This window comes from Uloborus diversus, chromosome 2 (assembly GCF_026930045.1).
Source record: "Uloborus diversus isolate 005 chromosome 2, Udiv.v.3.1, whole genome shotgun sequence".
NCBI lineage: Eukaryota > Metazoa > Arthropoda > Arachnida > Araneae > Uloboridae > Uloborus > Uloborus diversus.
The window spans coordinates 50248247-50267929 of NC_072732.1; the positions used below are offsets into that span (position 1 = coordinate 50248247).

Below are 19683 nucleotides of genomic sequence, written 5' to 3' on the forward strand. Positions count from 1 at the left end.
TTCTTCGCCGTCGCCTAGTACTGGCGCTGCTGATGCCTCTTGCTTTTTAACATTCGTGCTCTTCCCAAAAACAAAAGTACAGCCAGTTCTTAATTAATTATATCAATGAAAATCTTCCGGTAATTGATGTGTTAAAGTGTTCGGCACGTTACGTCAAGAGTTTTGCACGTTACCGTTTTCTTCTGGTGTTCCAACAGTGCGACAACGTGTTGTTTACGAAGGTTCTGGCGCCGGCCGTGCAGTTGAACTTCATGATGGACTTAAGCACGGCTTACCGCTACAATGCCAGCATGATGGAATACTATTCATGTAAGCGTAAGTAATTGTTCTTGCATGCAGTGGTGTGAAATCGCGTGCTTAACTCGCGGTGTAGAATGTGTGTATGTGGATCACGGGGAAGCCAAGAAGCGTAACCGATGCTTGCGCGGGTCGAGAGGTTTTGTTATTTCGCGTAACCTCAGTGTTTACTTTTATTGTCTTCTTCTTAAACCAATAAGCCAACTCTTACTTCAACAGCAGCACAATCATAGGTTACATTTCAATTTTTTTTCCTTTTTTTTTTTTAAATCTAAAGGAGTATTTTATATAAGTTTTGTTATTTCGCGTAAATTCAGTGCTTACTTTTATTGTCTTCTTCTTAAACCAATAAGCCAAAACTCCTTCAACAGCACTAGCTATAGGTTAATTTTCAAGTTTTCTTTCTTTTTTTTTTTTTTTTTTGGCCGAAAATCTAAAGGAATATTTTATTTTCCTTTCTTGAAATACAATCCTATGTTTATTTACTAACTTTATTGCCGTTACATTCGAGTATTTGTCCAAAAGAAGTTTTAAAATTGTGTTTTATACTTACAATATTTTTTAATCAAGTAATATTTTTCATCAGACTCAGACCGATTGAAATAATTAACCAATATTTATATCTTCTTTTACAGCACAATGAAAAGCTATGTTTGAAACTCTTTTTTTTTCCTTTTTTGGAAGAAAGTCAAAAATAACATTTTATGTTCATTACTAACTTGTTTGGCGTTACATTCCAGCATCCGTGCAAAACAGGTTTTAGAATAGTTATTTTTTCTTCAATTGTTTTCAATAAAGTAATACTATTATATCAGACTCAGGCCGATTGCGAAAATAAACCAATAAGCCGAATGTATCTTTTTATACAGCACACTGAAAAGTTACGTTTCAAACTCTTTTTTTTTAAACTTTTTTGGAAGAAAGTCCAATATTAAAATAATATTTTATGTTCCTTTCTTAAGCTACAATGAAATCTTTTACTATGTTTATTTGCTAACTTTTTTGTCGTTACATTTGAGTATCCGCGCAAAAAAGTTTTAGAATAGTTTTTTATTTCTTCAATTGGTTTTCAGTCACGTAATATTATTATATTAGATTCGGGCCGATTGTAAAAATTAACCAATAAGCTGAATATATATTCTCCAAGAGCATAATAAAAGTTACGGTTTAAAGTCTTTTTTTATGTTTTTAAAAAATTCAAAAATAGTATTTTATATTCCTTTCTTTAACAACAATGAAATCTTTTGCTACGTTTATTTACTATTTTTTTTGTCATTACACCTGATTATTAGTATAAACAAGTTTCAAACTATCTCTTTTCAGTCAAGTAGTATGTATCTATTATAAAACCAAACTTAGCCTGGTTTGCTATAATAGTTGTAATAATTACATTTAAAGAGAGAGGGAAACAATTGCTAAAAGTAATAAATATCAGGCTCCTCTTTTTTTTAATAGCTTCATTATTTTTCAATTTAGTATTATCTGTTATAATACCCGACTTCAGCCGATTGCTATAATGGTTGCAATCATTACATATACGAGAAAAGGAAGACGATAACTAAAAGTAAAAATGAAGGGACTAGTATTTTATATCGATTAATTTCTTTTCTATGTAGTAGTATCTATTATAATACCATGCTTAAGACGATTACTAAAAATAATAAATAACAGAGTACAGTTTCAATTATTGTTAGCAATTCATGATAAATTATGAATGTCAACCACCACGAACGATAAATAGCGATTATTAGAAACACTAAATGACAAGTTTTTGATTGGTTACACATTAACTGACGCTGTTCACAATCGAGATATTTTTTATTTAGCTTAAAGTGTTTACTTTTATAGGCTTCATCTTAAAACTGTAAGCCAATTCTAACTTCTTCAGCAGCAGAATCATATGTTACAGTTCAATCTTCTTTTTTTCTCTTTTTGGAAGAAAATAATGAAGTATCTTCGTTAACTTTTTCAAAATACAATAAAAACTTTTGCTACGTTTATTTACTACGTTTTTCGTTGTTACATCTGCTTATTCGTACAAAACAAATGTCAAAAATGCTTCATCGCTTCATTTCCTTTCTATCAAGTAGTAATCTATTAACCAGGCTAAGGTTGATTGCAATAATTGTGCAATTATAACATTTAAGAACACAATCACTAAAAATAATAAATGAAATAAAATTGAACTATCACGAATGATCCTTGGAAAACTGAATGTTAGCAACTACGAATGATAAATAACGATTACTAGAAGAACTAAATTGCATGTTATTGATTGCTGACAAAGTAATTGTCATATTATGATTACATTCATTCAGGGCAACTATAAGGCTTGTCATTTTGGCGCCACTTAAAGTATTTTGTATATTAAGCATTTAAAAAGAAAACTAAATGCTCAGTGGTACACTCTCCTGGTTGTGAAAAAAGTTTTCCATTCTTTATTTTACAAAAAGAAAGAAAAAGTTGGCAAGGTTGGGCATCATTCAGTAATATTCAACTGAAGTAGCTCATTGCAATATTGTAAACTATTTTTGAAGTTGTTGAAATCGCTATTCCTACGTTGTAATATTCAACGCTGTATTATGAATGATAGAAATCGTGCAAAGTCGTGAAGTCCAAAAAGAATACTTTTAAACATTTAGAAATTTAATTTATCTCTGTTAAAATCGCAATGTTTCTATTAAAATAAATCTTTTTACATCCTATTTTTTAAAAGATTCAAAGTTGCCTTAGATAATAGCTTTTAACCAAGCTAATAATTTATGTTAAATGAATTTAAGTAATTCCTTTTTCTTAATTATGGTTAAAGATATATTGATTTACTAGTCTTTCTTAAGTTTCGTGTTACAAATGCAAAAAAACCTATTAAAATATGAGGGGCAGTTTAAAATAAAGAAATGATCGCTGAAAGATACCCAGAATGACTGAATTAGAAATAATGAATCACAAAGTACGATTACGATTACAGTTACTTTTAACAACTGGATAATAATTGCATTTTTATGTAACAGAAAAGTTCTTTGCAGTTGCGTTTATGCGAAAAAATAGCTCGACAATAGATGCGATTAAATGAAGAAGCTCATTATAGGGATGATCATTTCAACAAATATATCTACCGAGTTGCAGATTCTCTGGTAGAACTTGTCAATTGCAAATCTTCAGCTGGAGGTTAAATTTTCCTTTCCAAACATGAGTTATTAGAGACTGCAAGTATATTTTCATCATTCATTATGATTGCAATTTAAGATTTCATTCAAAGTAACATTGCGATTTGAGTGACACAAGAAGAAAATTACGATTAGGAAAATAAAAACAAGAGCAATATTGTTGTGATTATCAATGCTCTTTAATAGTTTAAATTAACCGTATCGATGATAATTATGATAATTTACGACGGTTCTGTACTGCAAAATATAAATGATGCATATGTGAGGATGGTCGTCAAGTTACAAAAATAATGGTTCAACAATTAAAATGACATCTATTCTGTTATTGAATTTCTAACGAACTACAATAAACTTTAGTCTACTGACAAATTCTATAGATTTTACTTAAATTTTAGAATTGTGGTAAGTTTAAGCAATTAAATATATTTGATTCAAAAAATACAACTCCGAGCTACGAATTCCGATCTAAACCTTTCGAAACACATGGAACCAATGCCTAAATTGCATGGGAACGCAACTTCTCTGCTTCTTTTTTCTTTTCTTTCCACTTCATTTTTTTTTCACCTGAATGTTTTCATATTCGAAGGACTTCAGATGAATTTCAGAATCTTTAAGCATGAATGAAAGTTCTGAAGGCTCTAGGACTGTCTTGTTCTTTCTTTGTTAGAAACTATGCCACATTGAACCTAACGTAAGATACAAAGAAGAGGAAAAATAAAATCAAGTTTTTGAGCATAAAGTATTATATAAATTATTTTTTTCCGATTTTTAAAAAAACTTCTTTTGTTTTAAATCAGTGTACTGCTGTATCTTCTTTATCTCAGTAATAAAAGAATTTCTTTCCGAACATTTTAAAATATTTTGATAACTATTAGGCTAAGTTTCATCGTGCAAATCAGGTTTCTCCTATCCCAGACTCAGAAGCAAAAAAAAAAAAAAAAAGATTTTGTTTTTTACTCACTTTAGAAATCTTTTTTTTTTCCCTTGACTAAAACTTTTTCATGCAGTATAATTTCATATTTTTGTGGAGGTTTTTCTTTCGCATCGAAGTAGCTTTCGTAAATTTCGTGTTTGTTATGGTAGTTTAAATTTATTAGATTTCCCTTTAACTAAGGAGAATTTGTAAACTTCACTCAAATGAGCTTTTTGATATTAAAGATAATTTTAATTACCTTTAAACACTTCTTGAACTTGAACTTATTAAATGCTATAAGTCGAAATAAAATGTCCAAAATTTCGTGTCATGTGAAGTGAAATTTCGTGGTTTGAAATTTCATTTTACCTTAAATACATTTCTTTTCTTTGGATTAAATTCTTGAAAATTTTTTTTTTTACTTAGTGACGATTCCTGACAATTTGTCTTTCTTGAAGAATTCATAAAATTTCTTTTGTGTAAAATAAGAAAATTCAACACCAAATTAGGAGAAATTTTGCTAACTTCTCACAACTTTTGACTTCAGCATATGTTTGTGTAGTCAGTTTAGCTCCTTTATTAGCTATTAATATTATATATTCAAGTCAAAATAGCGTTAATGTTTTCATTTTGAAATTTTGAAGACACGCTTCATTTACCAAGACTATCTTGCGCAAAAAATCGTCAAATTTTACCTATTTATTGCTTTCAAACTCAGGGATACTTTTAAGTATTTATGTGATCCTGCGTTGTATTCATTTTCCATACATAAATTTCTTCCTCTTTTTGCGCTTTGAACTGTCAAAAAGTAAACAGTACAAATATATAAACTTAAGATGAAATAAACACCTTTTAACGGTAAATATAGAGAGCTTATGTACTATATCTACTGTTTACGTGCATTACTTTTAAAAGTATCTTTGCTTTTTTTGTTTTGTTCATTGAACATAAACTATCAATTGTACTTATAAACTATTTTAGTAAACTATTCATATGCTACTCTAGTCTATTATTATACTTAGTGTTTCATCTGCAGTAGCGTATGTTGTATAAAATTTAAAAAAATTCAAATTGATTGCAAATCGAAGCAATATCGTATATACATTATATTATATATTTATTAATGAAACCTCCTAAATGTTTGAAATGTATAAAAGTAGACTAATTCTGGAACTTTCATCAATAAATTACTAAGAATTTATTACATATCCATCATATTTTATTTTGCTTAATATAAGAGCATAGTTGCAGATGGATAAAATAGTTTGGGACTATAACTACTATTACTACAACAGCTTCTGACATCCGACATTAGCCTCATTCAGTGATAAAAACAATAAGGAATTACTTTTCACTACTATACATGCTTTTTCTTCAGTATCGCATAAACTTTAGTCTAGTACACACGTGTGAACAGCTAGGATAAATCTCGACCCATTGTTGAAAGACCAGATAATATTTCTGATAAGAGAAAAATTCACATGGTAAACATTCTTGTATATTCATTGGGCTAAAAGTGCCTGATATAATACAATTTTTAAATAGAGCATTACATCCACCCATAATACTGAGATTTCTTTAATTGCACTGATTTTTGAATTCTGTAGCAAAATGAAAATGTCCAGTTAGCTATTTAGTGTTATGTTTCTTTACTATCGGCTGATTTGGAAATTTTTACACGATATTTTCACTGGAATTTGCTTTAAAATATTTTAAAAACGTCCTGAACAAAAATATATAATGGCATGGCACCTATTCTGTCGTATTACTGTTGTTTTAAACGAGTATAGCAAGAGTGTTGCAAATTAGTTTGCTACAATTATTAATATTTTGATTTTTAAGGCTACAGTATTTTTTAGGATCAAATGGAAATTTTTAGTTTGCGTGTGTGTGTTAGTTAAAAGTTTCGATATGTATAGGTATGCAAATAACCATGTGTTCCCCTTATCTATTTGTTAAATTAAGCTAACATGCAATTCAAGCAATTATCATTTTCATTCATAAAGCACAAAATTTTGTACCAAGAAAAGAATGCTCTCATGTATGCATACTTAATAGATGATAAATTGGTTGAATTTATCTTTTGATTTTCTGAAATAAATCTTTCGATTTTCTGAAAATTCTAATACAGTAGCTTATGCATATGAAAAGGACTGTTTTAATCGAAATAACCCTTTCAAAAGATATTTTTGATCAAAAAATCCCATTTAGAAGGTGTTTTTGATCAAAAAATCCCCTCTAGAAAGATTTTTGATCAAAAAAAAAAAAAAAAAAACCCCTCCAGAAAGTATTTTTGATCAAAAAAAAAAAATCCTTCAGACGGTATTTTTGATCAAAAAACCCCTGCAGAAGGTATTTTTGGCTGCGCTTGTGGTCTACGATATGTTAAAGCGATACAAAAATTGCCTTTGGTTAAAAATAAAGATAAATAGAGAGAGAGAAGAAAAGAAAAGAAAGAAAGAAATTCAGCGCAATTTAAACGAACAGGAAATCAATAAAATTGCATGCACGCGTTTACGGGTTGCATACCCTTCATGAATGCCTGAAAATGTGAGTTTTATAATGAAAGTGGTCCAATATATGCTTCCACTTTAAATGTTTTTCGTAGTAAAGCTTGAAATTTTAAGCATTGATAAAAGGTTTCTATGTCTCTCCAAAACACGTGTCTGCAATTTTACTATTCATGTTTTCAATAACGTTATTTTTCTGGTTTACTATTGCATATACGTCTGTTATAAAACTGTGTAGCAACCGCTTTATCGGAAAAAGATTCTTTTCCAATTTTGAAATAAATCACAATTTTTTTTTTATCTAATGTACATTCGCATCTTCTGAAATTGTTTAAATTGTTGCTATTTATTTAAAATAAAACGCAAAAGATAACTACTCGGCAAGCGTATTTTTGCTTTTAAAAAACCCTTGATTACTATAGCGGAGTCAGAAATTACCTTCTGGAGAGGAACCATTAAAGCTCTTACCTGTTTATGCACTACTATATTAGGATTCATAATGTGTGTAAAAAAAAGAAGGATTGACATCCAAAATACCCCACGTAGGTGCCCCTGGCTTTGATGAATACGATTTTTCTTTTAGGACATAAGGTTGAGAGAAAATATTTTTGAAACAGTTTCAACAAACTGCTTTTTGAACGCTGTTTTGTTCGTATGAAATACTAATTAATGCATTTGAAAGCAAAATATCCGTAATAAATTTATTTAAATAGCTACAAATGAAGTAATTCAAATTATAAAACTGGAAATTATGGATGTTTTCATTCAAAATACTTTTAATTATTAATCAGAGTATGAATGGTTAATATGTCTTAGCAAAAAGTAATAACTATTTAGTGAGACTTCATTTAACTAAACAGTGTAACGAGATTAAAGAGAAAAAAAAAGTTTTAAAAGTCAGAACAGTTTGAATGAGCAATGGTTATAGTTGAAAACAATAGACCAATCACTTTGACCTAAACTCAGACTTTTATAGTAATTGAAGTTAATAGTGTGTGTCGCAATGATGTCTTCAAAGAAAGAAGCAGAAACATTTAATATAAGCAAAAGTCAAATGTAATCATAGTCAAACAGCCAACTTGAGTGAAAAATAAAATTTCTATTTTTTTTACTAATTACTTCTGACTATCTTATAATTAATTTGATTTTCTGATAAATTCACAATAAGATATTAATTTCAAAAAGTGTTTATGGCTAACATTTTCAAAACATTATGTTTTAAAATGAAATTAATACTGCTTGCTCGTTTACATTATACAAGATTCATTTCTATAAATTTTTAGGAATAAAGCGAACTTAAAAAGCAAATGTAACAATTAATGATAAAATAGTGTGTGCAGTTAAAGGAAATTCATTATTCAGTACCATTGATGTTATCAGCAAGCTATTGTGAGTTAAGTTCGCATAAATTTTAAGCGATTTTTTCGAAAAACTACTTGTTGTGAAACAGTAAAAAATTAATAATTTCTATCTTACAGATTTAGGGTATGCACTTTATTGCTATATCTTACTTTATATCTAGTGCTGCTATACTTACTCTATAGCAGCAATTCCCCCTTAAAGTCATCCAGGAGGACATAAACGGAGGAAAGTCTGATCTTAATGATGCCCGGTGCCCGTGAACGTGAGAATGATATCCCTTATTTCTTTAGACTTTGTGGGATTGGCGTCGGGTTTTATTTGTGGTGGAGAAAAGAAATAATTGTATTAGATGTCTGATACTTCTGTTAAATGAAAATGCTTTTTCAATTTAAATATCGTTATTAATTTTTGAAATTAATCATTTTCTAAGCTACTCTGAAAGACAATAATATTTGTTGCGTTAGAAAACTACTACTAGAAAGATCAAAACATACAAACATTCATCAAAATGCAATTTATCCTTATTATTTTTTGAAATTAATAGTTTAAAAATAAAATTAAAGTGATCTTAATATTTTAGGAAATTGTTTAAACTTCATATGCATTCAAAAAAAAAAAAAAAAAAATTTTTTTTTGCACATTTTTCTTTGAATAATAAGTTAACTCCCGCCCCCCCCCCTAGATTCTGCTAATAAGCTGAAAATCGAGAACATAAAAAGTTCACGGGAGAACTGAGCATGTTTATTGGTTTATTTATGTATCTAAAATCACTTTATCTTCAGAATTTAAAGTAGACCAAAATAAAAATAGGATCTACAAATTATGAATCAGCATTAAATTAAAAAAAAAAATTGATAATTTTAGTGGACACACACCCAAATGATATAGTGAATGATACATTAACATGAAATTCTTTACTTGAAATTTCGTCTCTATATTTTCATATTGCGCAACGTGCTATAAGATGCTATTAAGCCCCGTCGCAAGATTTAAGAATTTCTTCATATGTGTATTACGATTTAGAGCTATTGTAAAATGCATAAATTTCGCCTCCCCTAAGACTGACTCCCCTAATACAAATGACATATTTTTATTCAAAAATGACTTTCATTGAGAAATTTTATTCAAATTTTCGAAGAAGATTTGATCTCAAATTTTCACGGGAAAACTTTCTCTAAAAATAATTATCACACCAAATTTTATTACCACGCATAAAATGTCTTCTAAGTCTGCATTTCTTGCTGTGAAACTAAATAAAAGTTGTCTTTCTGCATCCAATTTATTAGCTCTTCCTTCTTATTTTTAATATAATTTTTCTCCTGATCTAAGTTCGTTATTTATATTAAGTTTCCCTTTGTCTGGATCCATCTTTAAAAGAACATTCTCGAAAATCAGATTATTCCTCTCTGTAAAACAAGATATTCTTACTGCACACTATTCATTGTGCTACAAGCATATTCATGCTAACATGCTTGCTGATTCATCCACAGCCCCCAGCATTCTTCTTTTATTTCTGCTTCCCCCTTTTTTTCCCAGCAAGAAATTAAATTTCATTTGCCCAGATGCATTCTTCTGTCTTTTCATTCTTTTCCTTTTTTGTGTTTATTATTTATTTTGCTTTAAGATAGGTCTGGAGAAAAATGGTTTATGTTGATTCGTTACGGCTCGTAATGAGGCGCATTGAAGCCGTTAAATTAAATCTTGTTGTAATTTGTTTTTCTCTAGCAGTGATGGAAAAATCTGAAAGTGCTTTAAAACTAAGAAAATTAAATCAGTGAAATGTGGGATAACATTAATAATTAAACCACAACTTTAATACAGCCAGAAGAAGAGGGGGATCAGGGGGGGGAGGTATCTCATAACAGGTCAGACTTTTCTCCTGTGATGTTTTTGGTCATAACATACCTTACACATACATTACCATACTGAAATTGGCAATAACAATGGGTTACATTTGGAAAGAAGGTTGACCCCAAAACCTCTCCTGCTGCGTCATTAAAGAACAGTATTTTATTTTAAAATGCATGAAAATAAGCTTGTCAGAATCATTTAGTATACAAAGCATTAGTTTTAATTATAGTGGTAAAAGTTTCAGAAGTAGTGTGGAAGTTCTGCATAGTAATATCGCTATAATTTTGCACTGTAAGGAGCTTCAAGGGATTGAAGCTTTATCTTTTGAGTTTCAATAGAGTTTTAAGCTCAGTTTTTGAGTTATTATAGTTGACTAAACGATAAATTCATTTAAGTAAGATAAGTCAATGCGCATATAAAAGTACGAATGAAAGCATTAAAAAGAGTTAAAAACTCAGCAAACAGCTGTTTCGAGGTTATTAAAACCAATTGTGATTTACTTGACTTTTAGTTTGGACTGTGAACTATTATTTCATCTTATGCACTGAAGAAGAGGCTTGTTTTTAATAGCCTCAAAATTGATGCTTGCTGAGTTTTTAACTCTTTTTAATGTTTTTTACTTCCTTTTACAAAAAAGGAAGTATTGTATTCGCGAAAAATTTTTCACTCAAAATTCGGCCTTAATTTTCATTTTGCTCATCCCTGAATTAATGTTGAGTTTTTTTTTTTTTTTTTGTTTTTTTTTTTTTCAATCCGACCACACGCGGATTAGTGCCTAAAAACGTATAAACACCCGAAACATCCATTTTGACATTAACCCAGTTAATTACAACGGTTTTTCTCGTGACGTCCGTATGTACGTGTGTATGTATGTGCGTATGTACCGATGTATACTTAAGTGGTGTTATAATTTAGCGGACACTTGGCAATATATCGCCAGTCTTTTGGTCGCCAAGCTTTTGGCGACAAATTTGGCGTTTTTTTTTTTTTTTTTTTTAATTTGGCCACTGGTGGTGATATTTAGAGAGTAAACTATTGAATCACATTAAAATTGACAAAAAAGCTAAAATGACATTAAAATTGGAGTTAAAGGAAGTCATGTGACGCACACATCAGCTCGTTTTCTTTTTTTTTTTTTTTTTGTACTTTTATACACGTTGACCTATTTTACTCTTTTAAAGTTCTTCGACTGCTTTCTTACAGCTAAATCCTTTTCGTAGTATAAAACTAAATCCTTGCTGTCTAGCAAATGTATCATCAAATTAAAATACCAAACCTTGAAAGAGTTTCATAATCTGTAACCTGATCTGTTTTTTTTTTTTTTTTTTTGCTATATTAAATTATTTATATAAACCTTAGAAGCGATACGGAGTGTTTCGTATTTTGCTTCGTTTTTTCCGAGCACTACCAGTGTACATGAAAAACTATTTGGTTTAATTTTGTGCCATTAGCGATAAAAAGCTGTAAGCAAGAAAAGGGGCCATTTTAACCTTTCTTGAATGTATAATACGCAGTTTCTCAAAAAATTGGTGATTCACAAATTATCTTGAGAAATTCAGGTTCGAATGGTCAAATCTTCAAATTTTGGCTCGTCTTGGAAAATCAGTATATAAAAGTGGCATTTGTAACGATAAAAGCTTGACAAATATTGAGTGTTCGAAACCGGAATTCAAATGTTGGCACCGCCTCAAATCAATTATCCAGTGGGACAAAATATTAAATGAGCTTACAATAAATTACTGTTATAACTAATATCTTTTTAAATAAAAGTTTAAAATGATAGCTACTTCAAAACAAATGAAAAATTGGCATTGATGAAGATTTACTTCTATTAGTAGACTGACTGAATTTCAATTTATTCAGAAACAAATGCTTCATTAAAATAACGCATTGTCGCAAGTGTGAATACTATGATAAGCGAACCGAATACTTCTTGCTTACTATCTTAGATAATTCCTTAAATAATATTGATTGAATTTTCAAACCTTATCCTTTATCCAAGGAGATCAAATTTAAATTTTGAGTCACAAAATTGCTTTTTCTACACGTTAAGATACAATTTTACACCTCTTCTTTTTCTTTTCTTTATACCTGATTGTTGAAAACGTGTCACTTGACACAATTATTATTTTTGAGGATTTGATTGATTTGTGTCACTTGACCGTTCAACGCGATGCAACGCAGCTAATTATCTCATAAAAGCTGAAATTCAAGTGCTCCTCGGAATAAATTCAAGATTATAATTGAAAACTCAAATTCAGTAAAAATCATTTTTTCAATAAACTTTGCAGAATGTGATATTTACTTCCTTTTCTCATTCATAGTTTCGTAACTTCTCTCTCAATGCTATATTGATAAATGGCTTATATTAAATTAAAAGGACTATTTTAGGAACCCTGCATCAGTGGAAGTCAGACGAGCGTGACGTGATGACCAGGAGCACGTGATGTCACTTGCGTCATTACTGTATTTAGATATTCTTTATCGTTGCCTATTATGAACGAAATAATGAAGTCATGCCACGTTTAAAAGCTATTACTGTGATATAGTGACTCCTGGTGTAACGACCATTTCGATATAACAGGGAATTTAAAGAGTTTTTCCAGGTATTGAAACATTAATCTATAATTTGTTCACTGGAATTCATTGACATTTCTGCTACGGTTACACACAAGTAAATCAGCATTATAATTTATCAGTATGCAGAAACAGGCCGATGTGATTAAAACAATTAAAGTGATATTATTTGATTCATTTTTTTACAGTTTTTTCATGATATTAAATGATTTCAATTCCCTCCTTTTGGTTAACTGGGTCCTTTTTTACCATAAAAACTTGAACTTACTGTAAATTTTTCCGTAAAAATTGGTAGACTTCCTTTTTTTTCATAATTTTTGGGTTATTCTCTTTTAAATTAAGTTTTTAAAAGGTTAATTTATAATTTTGTGATTTCCGAAAATTTTACTTATTTAAGTTTTCAAAAAAGTCTATTATGCGAAGTTGAACTGCCACGGAAATCCATGATATCTTCCATCCATCGTAGTTACTTGTTTTTAACGAAAATTGCTGAAATGAACACTTTCTTTTGTGATGTATATGAAGCACAAAGCACAAGTCTAATAATGACGATAAATACATCGATATCCTAATCAATTAATAAGTTATGAGCCACATTTTCGTGATTAACATATATATAACATACGTTATTTAAAAAGGTTGTACATGAGTTTTCAAGTCAATACATGCGTTACACAATTTATTCATGGCCGGTATCCGGTTAGCAATTATAACTTTATTGAAAAATGTGATAGTTGCAGATTTTTTTTAACCTGGGAATATGTTGGTTGTTATTGAAACTGCGCGGAACGTCTAGCCTATCTGACTAAAACCGTTTTTCCCCTGAAAAAAGGGCCGTGAAGATGCACTTAGAAAATAGCGAGAAAAAAGTGAAGGGGAAGAGAAATAAAAGAGTGGGAGAGTATGATGTGTGTGAGAAAGGTAAAAGAAAAGAAAGGGAGAATAATAATGATAATAATAAGAGAAAATAAAAAAGGCGCGGCGAGGGAGGGTCCAAAGAAAAAAAAAGAAGGAACAAACAAAAATGTGGATGTCTCCTCTTCTTTCGCTCCTGGAGAACACATTTTTGCCTCGCCTCGGACCTTAACTCAATTATTGCCGGGCGAGTTTTCATTCGGCAAGCAGAACGGTGTTTATATATATAAAAGAAAAGGGGAGGCAGAGAATAACAGAGTGCGTGTATTCTGCGACGCCTGTTCCAACAAGTCCCCGGGTTGCTTAACCTGGTTATCTGCGGGGGTGGGCCGAAAACTCTGACCGGCGCGCTTCACACACACAACAGCAACTCTCTCTTCTTCTCGGCAGATATGTGCCCCGGCTTTTCGATCGGCCGCCCTTCTCTCCGGTGCCCCGGACTTTCCGGATGCCGCCTCCCACACGTGCCCGGACGGCGAGCAGTGACAGGTCATAGCCCGATGTCCGAGCCCTTCACACGATGATCGATGGACGGGCGAAGATGAGTGGATAGACGTTACGGTCTGGTTGGCCTGCGATCGCCGCTGGAGAAATTGCTGCGAAAGTCGCTATCGCTCACCTTGCTCTAGTGTCTGCCCTCCGAGACTCATCTTACAAACAACTTATTATAGTCATATTTCATTGCAGCGTAGTAAGAAATAGACATAGGGATCATCAACGTTTTTCTTAAATTAATCTGATGCCAACCAAACATTATTGTAGTAAGGAATATTTCTTTGATTGTTTCTTCCATTGATCCATGGACTAAGAGAAGATGAACTGTTAAAAACTTTATGGTCTGGTTGGCTTCGATCGCAGCTTGAGACATTGCTGTAAAAGTCGCTATCGCTCACCTTTCTCAAGTGAGCACATGTCCGAGTCTCATGTAACCAGCAACTTGTTATAGTCTTATTTCATTGCGGTATTGTAAGAAAAATACATATGAATCATCTGTATCATTTTCAATTTCATTTTTATGAATTAATCTGACGTCTGTCAGAAATAATTGCAATAAGAGAAACTTTGATTTTTTTCATCGATCTATGGACGAAGCGAGGATGAATCGTTGCAAGCTTTATCCGGTTGGATTCGATCGCTGCTTGAGACATTGCTGCTTACCTTGCTCAAGTGAGCTTACGTCTGGCTTCTGAGACTCATCTAACAATCAAATTATTATAGTCATTTTTAATTGCAGCATAGTAAGAAATAGACATAGCAATCATCAATGTTTTTCTTGAATTAATCTGATGCCAATCAAACATTATTGTCATAAGCAAGATTTCTTTGATTTTTTCTTCCGATGATCTATGGACAAGGCGAAGATGAATTGCTAAGCTTTATTGTCTGGTTAGCTTCGATCGCCCCTGTAGACATTGATGCAGAAGTAACTATCACTCACCTTGCTCAAGTGTCTGCTCTTTGAGACTTATGTAATAAAGTAGTCATAGTTCAATGCAGCATAATATGCAATAGATGTTGTGAAATAGTTGTTATTGCTCACCGTGCTCAAGTGATCCAATGAGACCTCTGAGACTTATCCAATAAAAGATTTCTTGTAGTCATATTTCATTGCAACATAATACGCAATAGACATGGAAATCATATGTGTACCACCATCTGCATTTTGCTTGAATTAATCTGATGCAGACATTACAGCAACAAGGAGTGTTCCGATGATAATTTCTTCCCATGGTTTATAGACAAAGCGAAGAGGAATTGTTAAGGTTTATGGTCTGGTTGACTATGATTCTGGAGAATTCTGCTAACTTGCCTAAAAATAGTACCTAAAAATGATGTCTGTTAATTCGTGTGGGAAGGAATGCGGCATTTTATTTTATCTTTCCAAACTATTCACTCTCACATAATGCACCGCCAGGTGCAAGATTACTATCTAAATGCCATCTCCAATTTGTGGTATATTTTGCTCCCTTTAATTAGAAAATCATTACAATAGAAATATTGCATTGAGTCTTTTATCTAATGATTGAGGGATTAAACAGAGATGAATTGCTAGCAGTTTTACTGTCTGGTTGTTAATTTTAAAAAGAAGACTTTGCTTTAAAATCTTTGATTAGATTTTTTCTCTTAGTTTAAAATGCTTCCCTTTTCAATTAATTGGATTTAGTATAAACATTCTGAAATTTTCACTTCAGTATTTATGAACTGAATGCATCTTCATGACTTCATGGCCTTTACGATTACTTTTTCCCTAAAAGTTCGCTTTTAAAATACCCTCGAATTTTTAATTTGGAACATTTAGCATTTTAGATGTTTGTTATCGCCACAAAAGTTTTACAACTTCTGAAATCCCATACAGATATTTGCGCTGAATGCAAATAAAAATCTGAAGCTCGGTCCAAAAATCAAAAGTGAAATTGAATAGTTTCATCCACGATAGTAAATAGATTTTAGCACAGAAAAAAAAAATTAAATGCAAAAGAAGAAATAAATAAAAGAACTCGCTGAATGCTGTGACGAAATAAGTGGCATTAAAGTGTCTTAAGATGGTAGATAAAATCAATCAAAGAATATGTTGCAAATTTTTCATCGTGCAGATTGTGCAGTTTAATAGTTCATTTAACTGTTGATTTTTAAAAGTATTTTCCATACACATAATTTTTTTTATTTCTGAAGGGTATTCGAAAATTCGGAAAGAATGTTTTATTAGCTTTGAATCAAAATTTTCTGATTATTGAAAGTGCATTTTTCTAAAAATTTGAATCTAGAATATGTATTGAAATCGTTTGAAAAAATTCCAGAATGAAAAGTCACTCAGAAAATTTCACTCAGTGCCACTAAACCAGCTCAAACTAATCCAGTCTCTAATGAAATCGAAATTTCTGTTTAGATACATAGTTAAAAAAATTGAACTCTTAAGATTTGTGTGTGAGCGTCAGGTAATTAGTACACATCCATGGATTAATCTAGAAAATTTTCTTTGAATATCTTCCATTTTGCTCATAAAAAGACCACAATCAAGTTCTAACATCAAAAAGATCTTTTATACTTCTTCTTCGACTTAAATGCGGCTTATACAAATACATCAATTAATATTTTTCTGATTGTATGCATAAATATTAATACAGCACAAAATATATTACATGAGGTTAATCTTGATAACTTGCTTTTGCTTTATATTACAAAAATATCAGTTCGAAGATGGCTGTTTATCCGTAGTGTTTGAGTGACTGATATAAATTTCAAGGAACTGGAAACTAGTTGATGTACTTTTGATGGTATTCATTCTTTATTAAATTAAGGTGCAAATCACGGAAGAATACTTCTAAGAGTATATTCAAAACCCCCAAGACTAGGAATATCGTTCTTATTCTTGGAAGAAGTGAAAGAACCTATTTCAGTTACGGAGAAAACAATTTCTGCTATGAAAATTAAGCCTGTTTACTGCTATGCTGATATTTTAACTTGAATTTGACTATCACTTTCCCGTTTTCCTATCGGTGAGTTGCTGCTACAACATGGATCTGTTACCGTTGGCTTACTACAACTATTTACTTGATGTGCGGTACAGATTAGCCAAAATGGGTGGGTATATGTTTTTTATGTATATATTTGTTCATGTTTTGGGGAAACGGTAATATCTAAATTTTTCCGTTTCTTATTTGAATTGAAAATTTCCCAATGTTATTTTTAGCAATAGTTATTAGTGTTTTTTTTTTTTTTTAGCTTACCACAGCTACACTTCATGCTCGGTATGGTTAGCACAAAATAAATGAATTTTAAATCGGTTATTGGAAATATATATATATATATATATATATATATATATATATATATATATATATATATATATATATATATATATATATATATATATATTAATTTGAAGAATTTGTTTTTAGCTATGCATAGTGATGTAAAATACCCGGGTATTTATTTCAAAAATTTATATTCAACTAAAATAGTATGTATTCCACTATGTATATATATAACCAACCATATACAAAACAATAAATTTTTGCCCAAAAATTGTAATTTGATCTCATATTTAAAGAATTATTATGTGAAACAACTTAGAAGAAACCCAAAAGAATATTAACAATGTAAATTGAAAACCATTTTAAATAGGAAAAGTTGAACAATATAAACATTAAGATAATTAATGGAACTGGCAGTAACTGCTACGTTTTCAAAGAGCTGGAGCAGTTGGCATATTATAATAATTTTCAGGATTCTATAGAGGTCAGTACCACACAAGTCAGCATTTAATTACATTTTTATCAAATTCTCAAGAATTTGCTTGCTTATTTCAACTGCGAGGTAATCTTTGTATTGGTCGACATTAAACGAGTATATTATAAACGGTGACAAGTTTTTTTTTATATAATGCTGACATGTACTATTCAACCCCCTGGGGGGCTGAATAACTTCTCAGTTTATTCTTCCAAACATCCCTAATGCTTCCTTTTTTTCACTTTGGATATGACTTACCAAGATTAGGATTTTGAAATCCTGAAATTCATCCTTGAATTACTTAAACTTCTCCAATTATGACATTGAAAAGAAAGATTTTTTGGTTCACACGAAATGTTTCTTTCATAATTTCATCAAAAAAATAAAAAATATTATAAAAATTATAATGTATACAATAAAATTATAAATATATACAGTAAAAAATATTATGAACTGTGTAATACATATGTATGCATCAGTTTTACCAATTATTTCATATTTTGATTTAGGGAAAAAAAAAATTCTCATCCACTTTTTGCATTTTTTTGTAAAATACCCAGTTTATGGGTATTTACCCGGGCCTTGGGTAAATAACCGGGTAAATACCCAAAAAATATTTACCTACCCGCTGGGTATTTACCGGATCCACATCACTAGTTATGCATAGCGTTTGCTCTACTGGTCGTTATGAGTTGATACAAACATTTTGTATTTATCTATTCATTTATGAAAAAGTTTTACTGTTATACATAAAAGTCGCTCGTAATGAAAAAAAGTTGGTTATAATTTTACTATAAGAAATGTAAATAGAAATATAAAAAACGTCTTATCAATAATAAGTGTAAAAAATTTGGTGATAAAAAAAAAAAGAAAGAAAAGAAACGAAAACTTATAGATTCATTTCTTTCGAATTCATATATGAATTCGAAATACAATCCAAAAAATGTGTAAAATGTGAATGATTTTCAAAGTTTTTCGCGGCAACTTCTTCAAGTGTACCTAGTAGAATATTTATTATTTATCAAAACTACTTGCTAAACACAGATTGGTTAAAATTGATGTGTCTCGTCCTGTATATATTTTTAGCATTTGATGAACGTTTGTACAGTATGTAAATCTAAAATATACTTGAGAAAATTTTCCCCAAATAGTAAAAATTGCCAACGATTTTAGGAATGCTAACTGAAAATTAGTTTAATTCCTTAAAAATTTCTCTTGGTTTAAACTGACTTAAGGTACTTATAACTTAAATTTTATTGAAGGCGTCTTTTAGTTTGGTATAAGTTTTTAATGCATTATGTAAAGGGTATTTTATGATTTTTTTTAAATTTAAAATATTTACGGAGAGGAAACTTCATTACTCACAAAAAATTGAATTTCTAATACGCATATTAATAATTTACTTATAGAATTGAGAAATAATCAGTATGTATATTGGGTAAATAAATTACTATCATTGACCCCGAAAATACTGTAGAAATCCTATGTGACTACGGACAAATTGGTAATGAAACTTTTCTACACATGTTTCGAAATTTCCAGGAACACCTTGCAACATAAGAGACGTAGAACAGTTTCATTCATTGTATTCGACGGTGGTTTTAGGGTTGTGCATATTGGTGTTAATTTAAAAAAAATGTTCGAAATAACCTTACTAAAATGTGAAATTAAAATTCTCGCATTCAAACTTTTTTGCATTTCGACATTTTCCTTCATTACTATCTACAATAAACAAAAAGATATTGGTTTATTGCAGAAAGTCCATAAAAGATATATATTCGATTATAAAAGAGCGTTTCAGAATTTTGAGACGTACTTTTGAACTAAGAGTAGTGTCTTTCAAATAATTTAGCAAAATAAT

The 19683-nt window shown here is 30.5% G+C and overlaps 1 protein-coding gene across 1 annotated transcript in view; it reads left to right on the forward strand.

The window, feature by feature from the left end:
* Nucleotides 1-254: 254 nt before the first annotated feature.
* Nucleotides 255-19683, forward strand: part of LOC129217024 (paired box protein Pax-8-like) — a 182887-nt gene continuing 163458 nt past the window's right edge. Inside the window, exon 1 of the mRNA XM_054851258.1 lies at nt 255-309. Coding sequence (XP_054707233.1) covers nt 255-309 — 55 coding nt within the window. The remainder of the gene's footprint in view (nt 310-19683) is intronic.